The 20,781-nt window shown below is 38.0% G+C and overlaps 1 protein-coding gene across 1 annotated transcript in view; it reads left to right on the top strand.

Moving 5' to 3' along the window:
• The first annotated feature begins 3,870 nt into the window (after positions 1-3,870).
• Positions 3,871-20,781, top strand: part of hs6st1b (heparan sulfate 6-O-sulfotransferase 1b) — an 85,702-nt gene continuing 68,791 nt past the window's right edge. The window contains exon 1 of the mRNA XM_079806523.1: positions 3,871-4,682. Coding sequence (XP_079662649.1) covers positions 4,162-4,682 — 521 coding nt within the window. The 5' untranslated portion in view covers positions 3,871-4,161. The remainder of the gene's footprint in view (positions 4,683-20,781) is intronic.

Here is a 20,781-nt window from a genome sequence, read left to right as displayed (position 1 = left end):
TCATCCGGATTGCAGGTCTGGGGTACTTGCTCTGTTCAGCCTTCCTTGGGACGGGGGTGCGTTGCAGAGCGTTTAACATACAGCATGTTATATGCACGTGTGTTTGAGTCAGCGGGGAATCAGGCGCGCGCAGGGCTCCCTGCAGCACATCTAACAGAGGAAAACATCCGCCATCTTCGCGATTTCAATGCCGGATTTGCACAACGTCAGCTGCGTGAAAAAAACACTGCCGGTGCGTGGATGCACGACGCGCGCGCTGCACATTTCACGGAGGACAACACAAACTTCCACAAACTTCGCGAGTTCAATACAGGATATGCACAACGGCTTGTCCTGAAAGCTGGATTTACAAACAGAAGCTGTTTACGGGCCACAACCTGTAAGTCTGATTTATATTTCATCGATGTGTTTTCCTGTAATAGGTTGTAGCAAGGAAGTAAACAGATGACAGCGCTGTTCTGCAAACCAGTCTGTTAAATGCTCATTCATACTTAACGTTATCCGACAAACACCTATCGTTACAAACACTAACGTTAAAATCTCAACAGCGAACCTGGCATTAGTGTAAATTATTCTTTGATTAGAGCTTTTATGTATTGTTTATCTACAGGCATGCTAAACATGGTTCTGTGTGTGATTTGGCTAACTTACTAGTTAAAGCCAGTGCTTAGTGTTCGTTTTGGGTTAGTTCTTGCGACAGATATTTGGCTATAATCGTTCTAAAAATACAAAAGCTAAAGTGCCATTCAGTAGCGATCATTATAGATCCGCAGTCTTTACTCTTGAGGACTGAACAGGTTCTGCTCGATCATCTTCACTCAAATGTTCTGGGTCTGATTCGGGCTCATATGGTTTTATTGACGCCGTTGTTAAAGCACAGCCTCCAGGTAAGGGGCGTGACGTTTCCGACAACCGTGCACTGCGGTTAGCGAATCAGAACACACTAGACCAGCTAACCAATCAGAGCCCACTGCGTATTTTTGAGGGACTGGCTTCATACAACCCGGAAAGCATCAGACCGTTTTACAAGGAGGGACAGAGCAGTGTAGAATAAAGGTCAAATATATGAAAAATAAGGCTTTTTTTTTTTAAACGAAGCATGAACACATGTTACAGTGCACCCCACAAACACAGCCAAGCCTTCAAAAGAATGTGTTTTACCACCCCTTTAATGCCTTTTTCTGCATGGCCATACATCCCTTAATCGTACCCAATACCTAAACTTAAACGCTACAAAAACTACCTTACTAACTATTAATAAGCAGTAAAGTAGGAGTTTATTGAGGCAAAAGTCCTAGTTAATGGTGAATGTGTTTCCTATGCTAAAGTGTTAATGTACTATGGGAAGATGCCCCCTTAAGAACAATGTTGATTTACTTTACAATTTAAAAATTTAGATATAAGTTTAGCATATGCAGAATAATGATTTATCAGCCATGGTGTTATTATAGGAAATAAATTGAAACATTTGCTAATTTAGTCGTTATAACAAAATGTCAAATATTAAAGGTCCCGTTTTTCGTGTTTTTTTGAAGCTTTGATTGTGTTTACAGTGTGCAATATAACATGTGTTCATGTTTCATGTGTAAAAAAACACAGTATTTTTCACACAATTTACTTATCTGTATACTGCTGTTTTCACTGTCCTCAAAACGGCTTGAAAGATTTCCCTGTTCTATGAAGTTCCTCCTTCAGAAATACGTAACGAGTTCTGATTGTGCCAGCGGTTCCCGTGTTGTGATTCGACAGCAGCTTAGGGCACGCAGAGCGCACGTTACCGGAAAGGTCACGCCTCTCACCATAACGGGGATGCATGCGCTCAATGATCTCTAAGTACAGCGTCCCTGGGAAAGCCAAACAAAGGTGACTTGACTCCGGGATGAAAATAACAGCGTCTCGACGACATGGCAACAAACAAACTATACGAACGCAACCGAACGCAACACTTCCTATTCTCCACGCGGGAGCAACAAGACCACGCCCCCTTTTCCGCGTGTTCTTGTGGGCGGAGGTTAGTCGACATACTGCTCTACTGACGTAATTAAAGCAGGAAATACCAGGATGTAGTCCTAACCAGCCGTTCGCTGTAGGCTTTGAAAGGGAACTTCTGTTAAATAAAATATCTCGCTTGGCATTGAACTTTGAGCTTTATAATTTTACAGGTATTATAAATGCTCTAACAGCAACATTACACACTAACTAAAGTTTGAAAAATGGGATCACGAAGAACAGGACCTTTAAAAAAGGAAAAATGCAGGGTTTCAACCCATGTTCCGGTCAAATATGGACAAACCCAACCAGTGGTTTAAATTTTTAAACAAACAGTTGAGTTTGTCCATTTTTGACCCAAACATGGGTTGAAACAACCAAGCATATTTTAGAGTGTTGCCCCCCACCCCGCAGGATAAACTTGTTCAGAATGTATAAATTACTTTTTATATAATTCTTAATAATATTTATATATTCTAACTGTAATATGCAATCACTTCCACTGCACTTTTACACTTTTTTCGGATAGCTTCTGTCCATAATTTATTGCACTACCTTAATCCACTGCCATATTCCTCATTTTAGCCTAACATATCATTGTATACCTCTATCTGTAAAATTCTGTTTATAGTAATAGCCATCTGTATGTTATATCATATTCATAGTACATATCCACCTGTAAATTCTGTTTATAGTATTAACCATCTGTATATTATTCACTGTACATATTTACCTGTAAATTCTGTTTATAGTAATAACCATCTCTCTATTTATAGATATATTTATATATATTCAGTACATATCCATGTCCTGCACTTATGCAAACGTTGTATATCCTGCACTTGCTGCTATTGCACTTCTGGTTAGACCTAAACTGCATTTCGTTGCCTTGTACTTGTACTTGTGTAATGACAATAAAGTTGAATCTAATCTAATCTAATCTAATATATATATATATATATATATATATATATATATATATATATATATATATATATATATATATATATATATATATATATATATATATATATATATATATATATATATATATTTAAAGTGTCATTAATGTAAAATACTAAATAAACTATTGTATTTAAACATTTTGACAATTTAATTTAATATCAACTTAAAATTATTCTATGAACATTTCATACAGACATATGCATATTTACTTAATTGAATATATGCAAATTTAATGGTTTCACTCAACTATATGAAAGCAAAAATATCTGAAATGTACATCTTCATGGAAATACTGAATAACAACCACATTAAGTACAATAATTATTACATTTTAAAAACAATAACACTAGTAACTTGGGGTCTAATTTGATATGTTTACTAAAAAATAAAAACTATAACTTTTACTCCACAAATCTAAAAATGTATGGTGGAATTTTGTCAGCCCTCGTAGTTCTCTCTGTCGCCCCCTATCAGTTTTTTTTAAATGGATTTAACACTAACTAAATCTCCTCAATTACTACAGGATTGATGTTTTGGTTCTCGTATGAAATGTCTTTGTGCTCAATGCACTGGCAAAAAGCGAATTACTTATTTGCTGTTTCCTTGTGCACCATAAACCATTAAATCATTTATTATTAGAGTCGACTTATTAAGGGGGGGGGGCGCTTATTAAAATGTTTGTTTTGTCAACCAGGAGGCTGCTTAGTGGGTTTGTTGTTGTTTTTTTGTTTTAAAAATGTATAATTATATTCGGGGATCCTTGGCATCAAAAATGTAGATAATAGCTTCTCAACAAAAAAAAACTGCAAACGTGAACTCCAAACGAAGCATTAAAGCCCCTTTCCTCAGTTACTAGTGCGAGCTTGATGTGTGCGTGTGTGGGGGAAAGTGGGTGTCGCTGTGTAGAATAATTATACGAGACAAGGGAGGTATTTTTTGACTGGTGGCTTTCACAGAGGACTCAACATTTCGAGGTCTGAGGACGGTTGTGCCTTCATCTGCAACCAGGGTCCCGTGAACGGATTTGATCGGGATTTTCGACAGGTAGGACAGGTCGAAACGTGGATATAATGTATCCAAGCACACATTGTCTCGAGCTCCTGAACTCTTAAGTGGACCTATGATGATCTGTCTACGAAGAGACGCGAAGGGTGCAAGCCACCACAGAAGCCCCGCGGACTGTTGTTGTCTGAGAAATGATAACAAATGAACGACACGGAAAGGAACATGGTTGAAAGGACCAGTAAATTTCTGTTGATCGTCGTCGGATCGGTCTTCTTCATGCTGATTTTGTACCAGTACGTGGCGCCCGGGGTGATAAACTTCGGCTCCCCGCACGGGTACCTTCTCGGCGAAGAGGACATGACCATTTTCCCCACTCCGGATCCGCACTACGTGAAAAAGTACTACTTCCCTATTAAAGATCTCGAGCGCAACATTGATTTCGAAATCAAGGGGGAAGACGTGATTGTGTTTCTCCACATCCAAAAGACCGGCGGGACCACATTCGGGAGACACTTGGTCCAAAATGTTCGACTGGAGCTTCCGTGTGATTGTAGACCGGGGCAGAAGAAGTGTACTTGCTACCGTCCGAACCGAAAGGAGACCTGGCTGTTTTCTCGGTTCTCCACCGGCTGGAGTTGCGGCTTACATGCGGACTGGACCGAGCTCACCAACTGCGTCCCGGGAGTTCTCAACAAAAAAGAGAGCAAGTCGAAAAAAATGAGGTGAGTTTGTTTGTTTGACCCCGCGAGTGCTGACAATCTCAAGGTTTTCAAAACATTCCATGTCGCGTGGAGTTTAAGAGCGTAGTAAGTCAAATTCGAGGAAGTTAGATATTTGGGTGTTATCCTTGCCTGTATCTAGATAACGTTAAGGTTTTAAACTATTTTCGGTGTAAAATCGCTTCAGTAAATCTCCATTCGTGCGTAAACAACAGAACAACGTTAGTTCTCGTTTAGAAAACGTCCAAGTCGCTGGTGGTGACCCAGTCAAGTTTACAGTATCGGTTTCACGAAGGAAAAATATTCTGGAATCCGTTACGTTGTTACCGATATAATTTGCGTTTCGTTTTTGTTGTTTTTTTTGTTTCATTTACTGCTTTGGGAATCCCCTTTTTGTTTTCTGAAGATATGCTGTAAGAGTTGAAAATGACATTCCACGGCTTTTCCATTTGACAGAAAATAAAGGAGTTTTGAAGTATTTAAAAAAAATATTTATATGATTTAGATGCGTAATTATCTGTGTTAGTCTCTGAGGCCTATATGTATATAATAATATATAATTAATTGCCATATTGGGTTGAAAAAATTGATGGGAAATAGCTAACAGCTTTGTAGTTAAATTAGCCATTAGTCATGTGTTCAAGGTAGTGGCACTAAAAGTCGTTTGTTAGAAAGATTTAATGCTGATTTTTGTATGTCCAATTTTTGAATAATCGGTTGTTTACGTATCATGGTAATATGTCTGACTATTTAAGACCGTGCTGACAACTCATTTGACACTTGTCCTTAAAGTGTTCACATCCAGAAGAGGTGATGTCATTATGACAGTTAAAAAAAAAAAATGGAATAGTACCATTTTAGTACCAATAGTATCATTTAATTGACACTTTTATTTAGACCCTTCAATTTGACCTGAAGTAAAATGTGTTACTCAGTAGTAATTGTTTATCGCTCCGTCCCTTCACGTTTGAACTTGTCCTTAATTTCTTTCAAAATGTCATAGCTGCTGACTGTCAGAGCCTTTTTCTCATTTAATTTCTTTTTTTCTTTTTTAATTTCCATGAAAGGGGTATCACAGGTTACCACAATTGACTGTAGAAAGTTGTGGAAATTGTGGTTCCACCCCAGGCAAGGCTTGAACATACAGGCTTTCAGTTTATAGCTTGGAGTTTTAATCACTATATCACTCTTATTTCTATCCTGCCCCTACTTCTAAGCTGACCGCAAAATGAAGTGGCCCGGTTGTGTTTATTGTCACATTGACTAGAAAACCAAAACAGTTTCAGTTTATACGCAAGGAAGTCCTCCAGCTGTGTAACCAGTTAACTAGTCAAACGCACAATGAGGTGTGTTTTAGCGGGCCTGCAGGGAGGGCTGAAATATCATGCCGGTATCTTGCCATTCTGGACAACTTAAAGACATCTTTCATGACTTCTTTGTGCGTTTAAAAATCATTGCCGCTAAATGTGATAATGGATACTGTGACTCATGTTTCAGAGTTACTAAGTGCAAGGAAAAGTCATCCTAGAACTTGCCTTGCCTTTCACTTTCCCAGGTGGTTTTCTAAGGAACTTTGTGGATGACTGAGTGAGCATTCCAGTGTACTTTAGCAAATGGCCAGTCAATGTCTTAAATCTCTAATTGACATGATGTTTGGAAAAACCTGCACTTTTCACTAAATACCTTCTAGATCAACAGGTTTCACAAACCATTGAATGGCCACATTCTGTCAGCTGTAGGCTAGGCTGATGAAAATTGGGAATTTCATGGATGGTTATGTCCAATAACTGAAAGAGTGGGTTTAAAAGCTGGCCCAACTAGCCTAATAGGTATCCCGCTGGCTGAGTGCATCACACATGCCTTGATGCACAGGCCTAAGTGACTCGCACTACCAAGAGAGCCATCAGTTGTTGTTACTGGCTGATCTCAACAGCCCCACACCATCAGCCACAGTTACACTAAAACAAGTAGAGTGCCGTTCACACTCCCCTGCTGTTGACGTGTTTTCAATATGGAATCGCCATGTGTTCAGTGACTACAAATTGCTTTATAGTACACAACTCACTGGGTTTTAATACAAAGATAATGTGAGAAAGGTTAAGGTAAAATCTCTAGAAGAGTTTTGCTAAAAGTCAGTGGGTTTTGTCAAAAAAGGTAAATGCATATTAAAGGGTTAGTTCACCCAAATATGACAATTCTGTCATTAATTACTCACTTTCATGTCATTCCAAACTAGAGCCCGACCGATAAAGGATTTTTAAGGCCGATACCGATACAAATATTTGGTCACTTAAAAATCCGATATTCCGATATATCAGCCGATATATATAAAAAATAAAAAAATAAAATAACAGAAACGCGTAAAAAAACACAAACAGATTTCCCTTATACATCAGTTATTTGTAGTTATTCATGATCCCTCAGCCTCTCTAAAATAATATGATAATGCAGTTTAAAAATAAACTTGTTTGTTTTATTGTTACAACAGAACAGAGGAACATAAAATATATTAAAGTTCTGATAAATAAAATGTATAAAAATACAAACTTAAGATATGAAACTTAAAGTCGTTTGGACGAAAACACAATAGGCTAACAAAAACAAAAAATCAAAGTTACCAGTATTAATAGATGTGGTAAGCTTTATAAATATAACTTTTAGCAAGACTGGAAAAAAAATATTCAGTTATGTTCTAGAAGTTCTGATAAATAACAACAACAGCAAAACATAAACTATATACAGTATAAATATGAGCCACCTTATAATTACAATGTCAACTTGCTTATCCCTTTACATGCACTTTTAATTCTATCCATCAAGCTACCACAAACCATTTTCAATCATCATTTGCTGCCTGCCTTCTAAAATCTACTAACGTTACTGATGATGACTCGTGTAATCCATTATTTGACTCGTTAATGCGGCGTCTGAACGAAGTCACGCACTTTCGTTCACTCTTCACGAGCCTAACTTACGATTTACAATGCAGAGACTGGAACTACAAATATACTAGTTATAAATACAGTAATCATTACTTTATTTAGGCAGAATAAGTTTGTTGTGTTTTTCAAGGCGCATTAATGTTAGCGGTCTCCCACTGATAGCCATGGCATTAGCTAGCTTTGTGGTTAGCGTCTATGATAAGTTATAATTTAGAAATATGTATACTTTTTCAAAATAACGGGCAGGGGAGAGATGATACGTCTCATGATGTCAAACTGTCAGACTATTAAAGAAATACATTTTATTCAGTCACATTGTCCGAGGTAAAATAAGTCAGTCAACTGTAACCTAGCGTAATTACCAGCTCTCTTGGCTTACATGTAACAGCAAAACTGGACTTGGCAGTTACAAATTGTGTCATGTTATTTGAGTTAAGAGAACTGATGGGGATGTTCTTTTAACTGTTATTCAATTCAAGCAATGTATGTCTCGTTGCCAACTTACATGCATTTCGCGGATGATCTGTGTTGTGAATGCAGCGCTCAGAGCGCTGAAGCTCAGCATGACTCTGCTGGATCAGCTGGTGGTGTTGCCAGCCGGCACGTTGTAGAGCGCCCTCTGGTGGACAAACTATGAAACGCCAACACTCAATGTGTTTGAGAGGTGTTTCGTCCGGTTTTTTTATTTTTAAAAAAATATTCATTTATCGGCCATCATAAATGCCGATACCGATAGTTTGGAAAAAGCCTAATATCGGCCGATAATATCGGCCCGCCGATATATCGGTCGGGCTCTATTCCAAACCCGTAAGACCTTCGTTCATCTTTGCAACATAAATTAAGATATTTTTGATGAAATCCGAGAGCACACATAGACGGCAACAAAACAACCACTTTCAAGGCCCAGAAAGGTAGTAAAGACATTGTCCAGATGACTACAGTGACGAGAATACTTTTTGTGTGCAAAAAACAAACAAAAATAACGACTTTATTCAACAATTTCTCTTACGCGATTCATGCATGTGACGCTCAGCCAATAGTGAGCCGGCGTTCTGCCGTAGAACCTGGAAGCACTGCACTGTGTAAATAGTGTAAGAGAGTGATAGGGATGGCAAGACATTGTTAAATAAAGTCTTTATTTTGGTTAGGTTTTTTTGCGCACAAAAAGTATTCTTGTCGCTTCATACCATTAAGTTTGAACCACTGTAGTCACATGGACAATGTCTTTACTACCTTTCTGGACCTTGAAAGTGGTCGTTGTTTTGCTGTCAATGTGGAGTCCGAAAGCTCTCGGTTTTCATCAAAAATATTTTAATTTGTGTTGCGAAGATGAGCGAAGGTCTTACGGGTTTGGAGCGACATGAGGTTGAGTAATTAATGACAGAATATTTGGGTGAACTTACCCTTTAATTTAAAAGTTTTCATTTAGATTATATTTGCCACCATCTTACATTCAATTCAAGCCCTTTTTTTTGTTATAAAAGCACTGTTAAAGGATTAGTTCACTTCAAAATGGAAATTTCCTGATATTTTACTCACCCCCATATCATCCAAGATGTTCATGTCCTTCTTTCTTCGGTGGAAAAGAAATTAAGTTTTGTTGAGGAAAACATTCCAGGATTTTCTCCCCATCATAGCCTTCCATGACAACCAAAATGTTGAAGGTCCAAATCAATGCAGTTTCAAAGGACTTCAGAGGCTCTGCGCGATCTCAGACGAGGAATAGTGTCTTATCTAGCAAAATGATTGGTCATTTAAAAAAAAAAAAAAAAATACTTTTTCACCTAAATTGCTCATCTTGCGCTGCTCTGTGATGTGCCAAGGATTGCGCAATCACGTTGTAAAGGTCACGCAATAAGTAGGTGGAAGTACCTGTTTACAAAGCACACATGCGAAGACTAATACAAACGCCCTTTAGCAAAAAAAAGGTAAAACAACGATGTCGGATGATTTTTAAGTTGAAAATGGAGTGTTTTTGGTAAAGGGCGTTTGTATTAGTCCTCGCACGTTAGCTTGTCTGGCGTGACCTTTACAACGTGATTGCGCAATCCTTGGCCCATAGCAGAGCAGTGCAAGATGAGCAATTTAGGTTAAAAAGTATATTAATTTACAACATTTTTTAAAATGACCGACCCTATTCCTCGTCTGGGATCGCGCAGAGCCTCTGAAGCCCTTTGAAATGGCATTGATTTGGACCTTCAACATTTTGGTTGCCATGGAAGGCTATGATGGGGAGAAAAATCCTAGAATGTTTTCCTCAAATTTAATTCATTTTCCCCTGAAGAAAAAAAGACATGAACATCTTGGATGTCGAGATGGGGGTGAGTAAAATATCAGGACATTTTTATTTTGAAGTGAACCTTTAAATGTAAACGTTAGAAAATCTCTAAATGTGTATCCAATGTCTTGTTGCTGCTCTAGTATCTAGGCTATCTCTAGTCGCTGACTGACTATTGATTTATACTAGTAGTTGAACCTCCTTCTCTAATGGATTTTATGCTGGGGGAAGTTACTCGTTGAGATTATCATAAACTCTACAGTAAACTCTCATTATCTGTTCTTCCCCTCGGTAACGTCTCAATCACACACATGTGTGCGCACGCCGATGAGAGAAGGAGAGCAATTCGACTCTCAACCAGAAATAGAATAAGGTTAGTTGCACTTGAGGAAAATGTTGTAACTGATAGTTAGGATGGGGTATATGCAATGCTGAATGAATGTCGCATGGAGAGGCGTTGTCTAAATGACCGGTCAAGAGGTTTAGCCTCATATTGACTCATTTGAATTGCCTTTGTGACTGTCTATGCATACGTTGTGTGTCTTGTGTTAGTATTACAGGATATGCACGTACAAGTTAGTATCAGCTCAACAGCTCCAGACAACCTTTAAAATATTTAAGCAAACTCAGCAGATTTCACAGTGTCTGTAACTGTAAAGAACTACATTTTTAATTTGCTGAGGGAAACGCAAGCGGGATGAGTGGCCAAATCTTTGAGTTTGCTAGGTGTTTTTTTACTAGTCCATGTCTGAAGAGCCCATCTGCTGGTCTCTATTAGGCTTGCTACGATAGTCGGTGTTGCCGGTGTTACCGGTGTCCAGACTCAACACCGGTTACATCACTTGCCCACCGTGGCACCGCCCACCGTCTTTTAGATTTTTTTATAGTAATAAAATAATTTAGTTCAGTTAGAGAACAGACAATACAAATAAAAACTGAACGTATCTGCTTAATAAAGCAGGATCCGACCGTGAATCTCGGCAGCGGCTGGAGTCATTCATCAGATTTAAGAGTGAGGAGCTGCCTGAGATGATCGCGGAAGATTTGGTTTCAAAGCGAAAACGTATAAGCGCCTATTTAAGGGAGTTTGTCATTTGTTTTGTTGTTGTGTTTTTCATAAAAAATAATAGGCTAATGAACCCACAAATCAAGCAACCCGCAGCCGAATTGGCGCTAATTCAAAACTGAAAGTAAAATGTGCACGGCCGCGCATTGTTTAGCTACTTTGGCCTGGCTCCGCTGTGCGAGCCTCCGCGCTCCGCGCATTTATTTTTTGCCGCGCGCACCCTCGCGCTCGTGCGGGCGCGTCGAGTATAAACAAGGGGACGAACTGTTATTCATTCATGGCGTGCATCTCAATCATAGACTGATCAATGCTTGATCAGTGCCCTGACTGCTGAACTAGGTGACTGTGACGCACCCATGGCCTCACAGAGCGCGCATTTACAGACGAGCTGTCGTTCACGGTGTGCGCGCACTGGCGCGTTTTCAGTTCAGAGCGGTCGTGTGCATGTTACTTTAGATTTAAAAGCCTCCGCCGGTGATACCGGTATTACCGGTGTTGTCACACATCAATTAACCGGTGGGAAAATTTCCTCACCGTCACATCCCTAGTCTCTATACATTCTGGTTTGTGCTTCAATTTGAGTCAATAGCACAAACAGTGGACATATACTGAGCGTTTTGAGGAAGAATCTGTATTCTGCCCTGTGCTTAACCCATCACCCACTCACCATGTTAGTTTTCACCCAAGCAAACAACTATTGACAGCTTTAAGTCCAATCTGTCTGTAGCCCTTGGCAACAGACTGTTTACATCGTCTGCATGTCATGAGCGTTGCTTATCTTAATGGTTATGTTGTTAAAATGCAGGGATGGCATCCATAAACCTTACCATTATCAGATAATTAGATTATGGTGCAGTGATGCTGTTTATTAATCTATATGTTACTTAAGTAGCACCACAACTACTTTCTACTTTCTGGGCTGATGTGCAGTTCAAAGTGGAGATGTGATGAAACGCTGGCTGTCATAGATCTGGATCAGGCGGGATGGTGACATAGATTTAGACAGAGCTGCTTTTGTGCTAAATTTGGGTCTCGGGCTCCACTGGGAGCTGTTCAGGGATATTATGTCTAGGTAAGGTCTCTTTGTAGCTTGAATGATTATAAGAGGATTTGTTCTGGACATAAATGCTGATAATCAGTACAGCAGATCTTCAGCCTGATTTTCTTTTTCTCCCACTACAGCTGTTATGAAACGAATGTGCAGCACGGGTTGATTATGAATCACTTTGCAGTTTTCATGGTGCTTGTTACGTCTCGGGATAAATATTTAGCCCAGTAGAGTCAAATAGCTATTTCTGGTAGACTTTCACTGATTAATAGCTTTCAGTCAAGGATGTACTGTATGAATATAACACGTTGAGTATTAAAACTAAAGGAGACCGTAATACCTGGAGGAATATCTGTTGGCTATTTGTCGGTGCCCAACGTAGAATATAAAATGCAGTTCTAGCATGTTTGTGTTTAGAACAACATCCACATTATTATCAGCAGGGTTTGAACTTTTTCACTCCCCGGGCAATTTGGCTGTAAAATTTTACAGGCCAATCATAACTTCTGCTAGCCAAAAAGAAATTTAACTATGTCACATTTCTTAAACAAAATCCTGTCATCCAGCCATCTCATCTCCTTTTCAGGAAAAATATATTTAAGGTGGACAGATCAATACAGTACAAAGAACATCAAACTTTTTCTTTTTTTTAAATCTTCACAATTGCTTCAATGCAAATTAACAAGCGCGGCGTTATTTGTTGCATAGTGACTTCAAGTAAAGTTCAAGTAAGCCAGATATGTGCAGATTCTGCGCAATATGCTGTATTTATTATATCATAATGACTCATGAGTTGAGTATTTGCACTAAATCTGCTCATATTTGGCTTGCATAAACTTCCCAGCAAAGTGATTAAACATTTGTCATGGCTATCACCAGACCAAGCTCAATCTTTTAAGATTGAACATTAGTCTGCTCTGTATTTTCTAATGCACAAGAGGTGTGATCAACGGGCATAGTTCAAATGTACGCAGTTGGATAGTCCTTCAACCAATCAGACCAATGATCCATCGATTCTCTATCCGTCATCGTGTTAAACCCGTCAAAAGCGCGCCAGGTGGATAAGCCGTTTTGTGATTGGTCCCGCAAATTTGTAACAGAAGCAGGATAGAAAAATGTACAGGTTTCCAGCCTGAGCTGCAGGACGAAATCAAATCGCCGGCAGATCGGGCTGGATTTACCCAGTCTAATTAAACATAATAAGTAACCTGCCAAATTGGCTAGTTGCCTGCCACTGTTGATTTTTACCCACATTTGGTGGGTTGGCAGGTGTTAATTTCAAACCCTGATTATTAATATATAAATATCATAATATTTCATAATATATTAATATAATTTTACAATGAACAACTTTAGATATGTTTACAATTTTAGGTTCATAGGATATTTAATTCATTGATAAGTTGATTTTATTGTATTTAATCAACGACAATAATTAAATCTGTTCAATTCCATCAAATTTGTTTATGTACCTAATTTGACATTATTAATAGTTTAATTGTGTTCTGAGTGATTTATTTTTAACTAATTTAAAGGGATTTCATAACTTGAGTTTATCTTAAAAATGTTAAACTTTAAAATGTCAAAATGGTGAAAATTCTGTCACTTTATGATTAATGCATTAACATTAAGACATTATGTTTGTAATACATTGAATTTTTTTTGAGAAGTGTTTAGGTTTATTGTAGGATTGAGGTATATATATTTTTTTTTATTGTTTTTTTAATTATTATTATTATTATTATTTTGGTTATTTATTGGAGTACGTTTGGATTTTTTTTTTTATGGCAAAGTTGAATTTTCAGCAGCCATTACTCCAGTCTTCAGTGTCACATGGTCCTAAACAAATAAAGGATTCATAAAGATTTAATTATTTAACATTTTTGAGCCAAAACAATATAATATACATAACATAATATAATTTTTTTTTATATATATATATTGCTTGCAAACATTTTTTTTAAAATTATGTACTTTTGGTATCTACCAGTTGGGCCTAACTGCTGAACATAACCAGCCAAAAACCACAACAATGATCAATGAGGCCAAGGGGGTCATGAAACCATACGCTCAAAGGTTATAAATAGACTCCAAATGTGTGAATCCTCTTTGCCGCACTGGTGTAATCTTGAAGAAGGTCCGCGGACTGGTAATAATAGTGGTGCTGGCTGCAGGATGTGATTTAATGTGAGCTAGAGAGACAGGACAGCAGCCTGTGAGGGAACAGGCCAGCGGTAAGCCACTAACTACCTGTCCGCAGAGACAAATGAGTGCCAAATTCTCTCAGACTCTTCCCTGCTCTTATTTTTTTGTTGTGCTCATTACCTCCCTCGCCGTATCTACTCCTCTTTCTTTCCTCTTCATAGCTTTTCTCTCCATGTTCTTCTCTGCGAGCATGACTGAAATGTCTCCTTTAATGTAAAACTGCACAATTATGACCATCTTCTTTTGTGTTGTAAAATGATGGGGAAAAGTATATAAATTGCGGTTACCTGGCATGTGAGTTTAATGCAGAAGTCTGGACCGCTTTATGGGATGGATTTCCTGTAGCAGGCATGAAACTGGATGAGCTCTGGCTGAGCAGTGGTCTGTAGCGGCGATGAGAAACAGGAGGTTCGTCGCTAAATTGAATCAGATGTTGTCAGGCTGTGATGGCTCACGGTTCAGTGAGAGCCACTCAGACACACTTTGGCGGTAATTGGAGGACTTTTCTGTTCAACCTCGCTTGTTCTTTCGTTGCTTTATCTCGAGATATACCGTACCTGTGCAGAGCTGATATTATTCGGATTTTTACACAGATATCACACATTCAGACCCACTTTTGGACCTCATGGTCTTGTCAAATTTCAAGACCATAAGTCCACGCTGGAGCTTATTCATTCCAACAACTGAACAGTTTGATTTTTTACGTGACATTTGAGGTAAATTGGACATAATTCTTCCAGTAATGTGAAATATATAGGATTGACAGGCAGAAAAAATAAAAAATTTTATCTCTCGATCTCAAATCAGTTTTTGTAGTCTGAACAGATATTGAAAAAAAAGTAAAACATTTTTATTTAAACAATAATAAATCGAATATAAATAACTCTTAAAGCGTATTTTGTTTTAGCTAGTTGCCAAGGAAATATTTTTCATCTTTATTTAGTTTAACATGATGTACTAAAATAACTATAACTGAAATAAATATTAACAAAAGATATTACTTTTTTTTTTTTTAAATAAACCGAAAATCTAAAAATAAAAACGAATACACTGCTGCGATGGATTGTCAGGTGTTGCGACAAGAACTCTTCATATAAACATTGCAAATGCCACCCTTTGCTGTTTTTACAATGCATTTGTTAACTGACCTCATGAAAAACATAATCAATAGCCGTCCATTAATTGCACATTTCTTGGCCATTGCACATTGAATTGGCTGTGGTGCTTGCAAAGTTCAAAGCCTCTGATGCTTGTGGGTAGCTCGGTATTAAAGGGATAGTTCACCCAAAAATGAAAATTATCCCATGATTTACTCACCCTCAAGCCATCCATGAAATTCTTCTTTCAGCCAAACACAATCGTAACCATGTTTAAATAATATACTGGCTCTCCCAAGCTTCACTGGGAGTGAATGGTACTATTTTTTTTTAAGCCCAAAAAAGTGCATCTATCCATCATAAAAGGAATCCATACGGCTCCTGGGGTTAATAAAGGCCTTCTGAAGCAAAGCCATGCAGTTTTTGTAATAAAATATCCATATTAATATATAACTTAATAAACCGTAACCACTCTGGTGATCTGGTAATGTCCCTCTGTGCATTCACAAGAGAGTCGAGTTCCAGTGTATGACACCTAATATGACCCTTGAGTTCCTTCTAATATGACCCTGTTCTGTCATGTGGGGGGTCAGAGGTCACTCTTCCACCAGAACTAGCCTAAAGTACGGTCGTTATCGGAAGCCAGTGATTACAGTTTATAAAGTTATAGATACAAAAATGCATCACTTGCTTCAGAAGGCCTTTATTATTTTTTTGGTCTTCAAAAAAAAATGGTATCATTCACTCCCATTATAAAGCTTGGAAGAGCCAGGATATTTTTTTATATAACTCCGACTAGAGCCCGACCGATTTATTGGTCTGCTGATTTTATCGGCTGATATGAGCCTGTTGCAGATATATTGGCATCGGTGTATATGCGGCAGACATGCCACCGATTTGAACGCACACATGTCTAACAGCGCATGAATATTCACACAAAATTCTTGTCTTGTCGAGTATCATCGTAAACATAGTCGGTTATGTCTTAAATGAACATAAACATGATGTATATTAAATATTATGAACACTTGTATGTGGGTAAGTTTCATGAAAAAAGCAACATATTGAGCAAAAAGCTGAGAAAATGGCATTTTTGTCAAAGACTTATGTGATTCAGAACGATGATTAAAACACAGATGGAGTAGATGGAGTCCATCAACACAATTTTCATCAGTCCATCAAGCAATTTTCTGGGACAAGACATTTTGTTATCTTCAAAAGACAAGATAACAAAAGACTGAAAAAATGACTTTCTGTTCTTGACTGAATAACTTTAAAAAGGGTTAATCTATACTCATACAGTGAAGACTATGAAGTGATATTTTACATTTGATTACTATTTCTGTAGCCTACCTGAAAATCTAGACCTATGAAAAACCTGAAAAGAACAGTTTTTTCATTTGAATGTTTGTTTTGTTGTATTTATGTACAAAGTACTGTATTATATATAGCCTGCAGTGCAGAGATGTCAAAAGTATTCACATTCATTACTCAGGGAGAAGTATAGGAACTAGGGTTTAAAAAGACTTCTGTAGAAGTTGAAGTATCAACTCAAGCTTTTTACTCAAGTAAAAGTGTAAAAGTACTGGTTTCAAAACTACTTAAAGTATAAAAGTAATGTAAGGAAGAAAAAAAATGCCATTAAGGACAAAAGCTTAGGCCGCTCCACAGGGGCCTATAGTGCACTACCCCACCTCCTCATAAAAAAAAAAAAAAAACTTTTTCTAAAGGCCATAATGACTATAATGTAATATAAAAATGTCAATGTTGAAAAATTTGGGATGCACTAGGCTACCTGTTTCAGACGCATATATGCCCATTGAAAATTAACGCATTTTAGTACAATGCAAATACATTAAAGAACCATATATGTGTACTACTGAGCCTTAACATGTGTTTCATGGAGCGGAAGATATGATGACTAGTTGCCTATAAGTATTGTAATGGTGCAAAAAGTCAAACTTCAGAGGCATGTTATCAATAACCTTTATTGGAATGTAAATGTACATCCAAGCTTAGCTGGCAGAATCTGTGAGGGCAACAGACAAGAAAATTGGTTTACCCTCTCGGAATGGTATATGTTTATGCTTCTCATCGAACCACAATCATATTCCCTCTATCCGGATGGTGCGATTTATCTGGATGTTTTTTTTTTTTTTTTTAATGATGACTGGTCAGAATAAAAACAAGGCGAAATTAATTAGGAGTAACGAGGCTATTTTTTAAATAGTAAAGGCAGTAAAGTAAAAAGTCAGCTGAAAAATGATTACTCCAGTAAAGTATAGATACCCAAAATTTCTACTTAAGTAAGGCAACAAAGAATTTGTACTTCAATACTTGACACCTCTGCTACAGTACCAGTCAAAAGTTTGAACACATCGATGGGAAAGTGTCCAAACTTTTGGCTGGTACTGTACTATAATATACACATCAATAATTTTGGCCGATATATCAATATCAGACTTTTTTTACTCCCTAATATCGGTATCAGCATCGGTCCCCAAAACCCATATCGGTCGGGCTCTAACTCCGATACCTACAATGGCTTGAGGGTGAGTGAATTTTTTGGTGAACTAACCCTTTAAGGCCAGTTGGTCAGGGGATGCACCTGTACTTTAGGACGTTAGCTGTGTCAGTGGCTGCACATTGCATAATAGCATAGCACACATCCATGTCCCTGTGAGCTGGGACAGCCTTAGTGTGTTAATCCAATCAGATCAGCGGGGGATTAGAGGCCGTTGTCTTCAAAGAAGTCCATGGAGTTATGCTAATCTCTTTAGCGATGTGTGCTGGGGCCAGAGAGTGACTCTCATGAGATGGAGACAGACAGACGGACAGGCAGACAGTTGGTACTTGTTGACATTTGACATGGGGTAATTTCATACAAAAGAGAACATCCCTGATGATGTAGCATGTTTTTGGACCACAAGGTTTGGGAACATAGAAACCGTCTTAATGCCAATTCACATTGAACTGACAGACACTGACCAACGGCAACAGACACTTTGCCTGATTTTTTTTTCGGCATTGGTCAGTGCTCATTGAATCAGCATTTGTCAAGTTGTAGAATGCCTGAAAAATGGTGTTCGGCCTCTGTGTGTGCAGTGTGAATTGGCCTTTATAGAAATTGGTTCTTTTTTTTTTTTTTTTTTTTACAACTAAATAAACCAGAACCAAATGATGTTCCAAATTATATTCATCTTAATTTTAATGAATCATAAACGCACAGCACAACCAATGAAATTTTATTCCCAAAATCACTGAATGAAATGAGTTTTTGTTTTTTTTAATCAGAAACATACTGTGCAACCAGTGTTTTCTGAATCTTGAATGCATGGATCTCACGAGTCTGCTCTTTTTAGTGAATCAAAAACATACAAAACATACTTGCAGTGCAACTAGGGATGCACTGAAATGAACATTTTTGGCCGAAGCCGAATAATAATAAAACACTTGGCCGAAGCCGAATATCGAAAGCATTTTTTCGGGATTTTTTTCCCATTTATTTTGCAAATTTTTTCACCATTGCATAAATTAAATAGTAAACATTAGCTTTTTACTATTTTGTCTTGCTTTTTTTAAAGAAAAATAAATTACAAAACTACAATTTAAAAAATATTTATTTAACACTGAACATTTAGCATTCCAGCAGACATTATACAAACAAAGCATAATATAACTTAAAATAAAAAAGTAAAATAATATTTTTATTTGGCCATCTTATGCCATTTTATCTTTGGCCTATTATGCCTACGGGTATCATAAGGCAATCACTGAGGGTGCTCTATTAAATTTCATATGTAGGCTAAGCAACAGCTCCACCACAGCCCTGACTGTACAGTGAGACATTTAAGATTATTTAGAATTTCACAAATATTTTGCAACAAATATTTTTCTATTAATCTATTAGTATGCCTTTACATTGCTTTAATGCGTTACTATTTCACTTCCGAAACTTTGCAGCGTGCAATTGGCCATTAATCCTTTTTGCATCATGGAAAACAATAGTTTTATTCAATGGATTATATAGACTGTAGACTCAAAAGCGAGCCAAGACTGCTCCATTTACGATCACTAAACGCTGTCTCTGTCAGTTCATCGCAATCTCACAAAGTACAAAGTTCAATGAAGCTGCTAACAATGCACAATACATATCTTGCTTACGTCGATTCGTGTCTACACTTTGTTTGTTCATGAGAGGTTTTGCGAGCCTGTCACCACTGCAGAAACACGTTGTAAATGGATACATGTGACATTCTACAGACACAAATATGCACTGGAGGCTGGAGCATTTGCTAATATACAGTATCAACTGAGGGTGCTCTTGCTTGCATTTGAGATGGCAATTTTTGCGGCAATCTCGGATACTTTAATGCTTCCACACTTCCGACATGTTTGCTACATTTAGAAGCATGCGCGCCTCTCTCTCACACGTGCTGGTTGCTATATCTGATTGTGTCATCAAAAACCTCATTGTTTGGTTAAATTTATTCGGTCTTTTCACTTATTCGACCGAAAGTGCTTTTTTTGCTATTTCCGGCCGAATAATTTCGGTTGCCGAACATTCGGTGCATCCCTAAGTGCAACCAGTGTGGCCCAATTCTCAAACAAATGATTCTGAGTCATTCTTAATCAGGCCTCGGTTTTGAACACACTTGAAAGTCTTTTCTTAAATATGAAACTTTTGTCTGTACCAAACCGAGCAACACTTTTATTTCTTATTCAGCATGAAAGTTGAAATTGATGCTTACAAATGCGTCACACTTTTAATGGCAAAAAGTCCTGCTCGAATACGCCCTGCGCTGCCTCAGTGACTAGATGACTGATGTTCACATCATTTGCCGGGACTCAGTGCTGTATGAAATTGAATTCAGGGAAAGCGAAGACCGCAAGATGGGGATTTAGTAGCTGATCATTGTATTCTACTCGGGAGAGAAATGTTATCAGTTACTCCCTTCGGGAAAAGCAGGCTTAAACCGAAGGAAACGTATACAGACTTCACCACACAGGAAGTAAACAAACTCGCCGGTCGATCTGTTAAATAAAAGTGATTAGAAGAGTTTCTCATGACCGTTTTTCCTGTCGTCCTCATAGCATCGAGGACGAGGAGTGCTGGCAAAATGATTGAATTCAAAATGAAAAGAGCACAACTGTCATTATTGCCATGAACTTTGATTTCCTAGGCCTCCTTTGTCTTGCTGTGAGAGATGTCTGAAGTTGAACGACATCTCATTTAGAATGTCTTCAGATCTATACCTGTGCGCTCAGGAAATGGGCCGTCCTGCCGTCTTGCACTAGATTGATGCTCTACAAGGGCAAATTACAAGGTAATGAGTGGTTAGCAGGAGACACTCTTTAATTAGAGCCTGATGGTCTCGAGTGAGTCTGAAGGACAACTATGGATTGTGTGCCTGTTTGTCTGGATGTTTCAAGTAGGGACTGGTCACCGTCTCGCACTTTCTCCTG

Source organism: Gobio gobio (assembly GCF_949357685.1).
Source record: "Gobio gobio genome assembly, chromosome: 23".
Classification (NCBI taxonomy): Eukaryota; Metazoa; Chordata; class Actinopteri; order Cypriniformes; family Gobionidae; genus Gobio; species Gobio gobio.
Note: the sequence above shows the minus strand (reverse complement) of the source record. Positions and strands in the feature narration are given on the sequence as shown.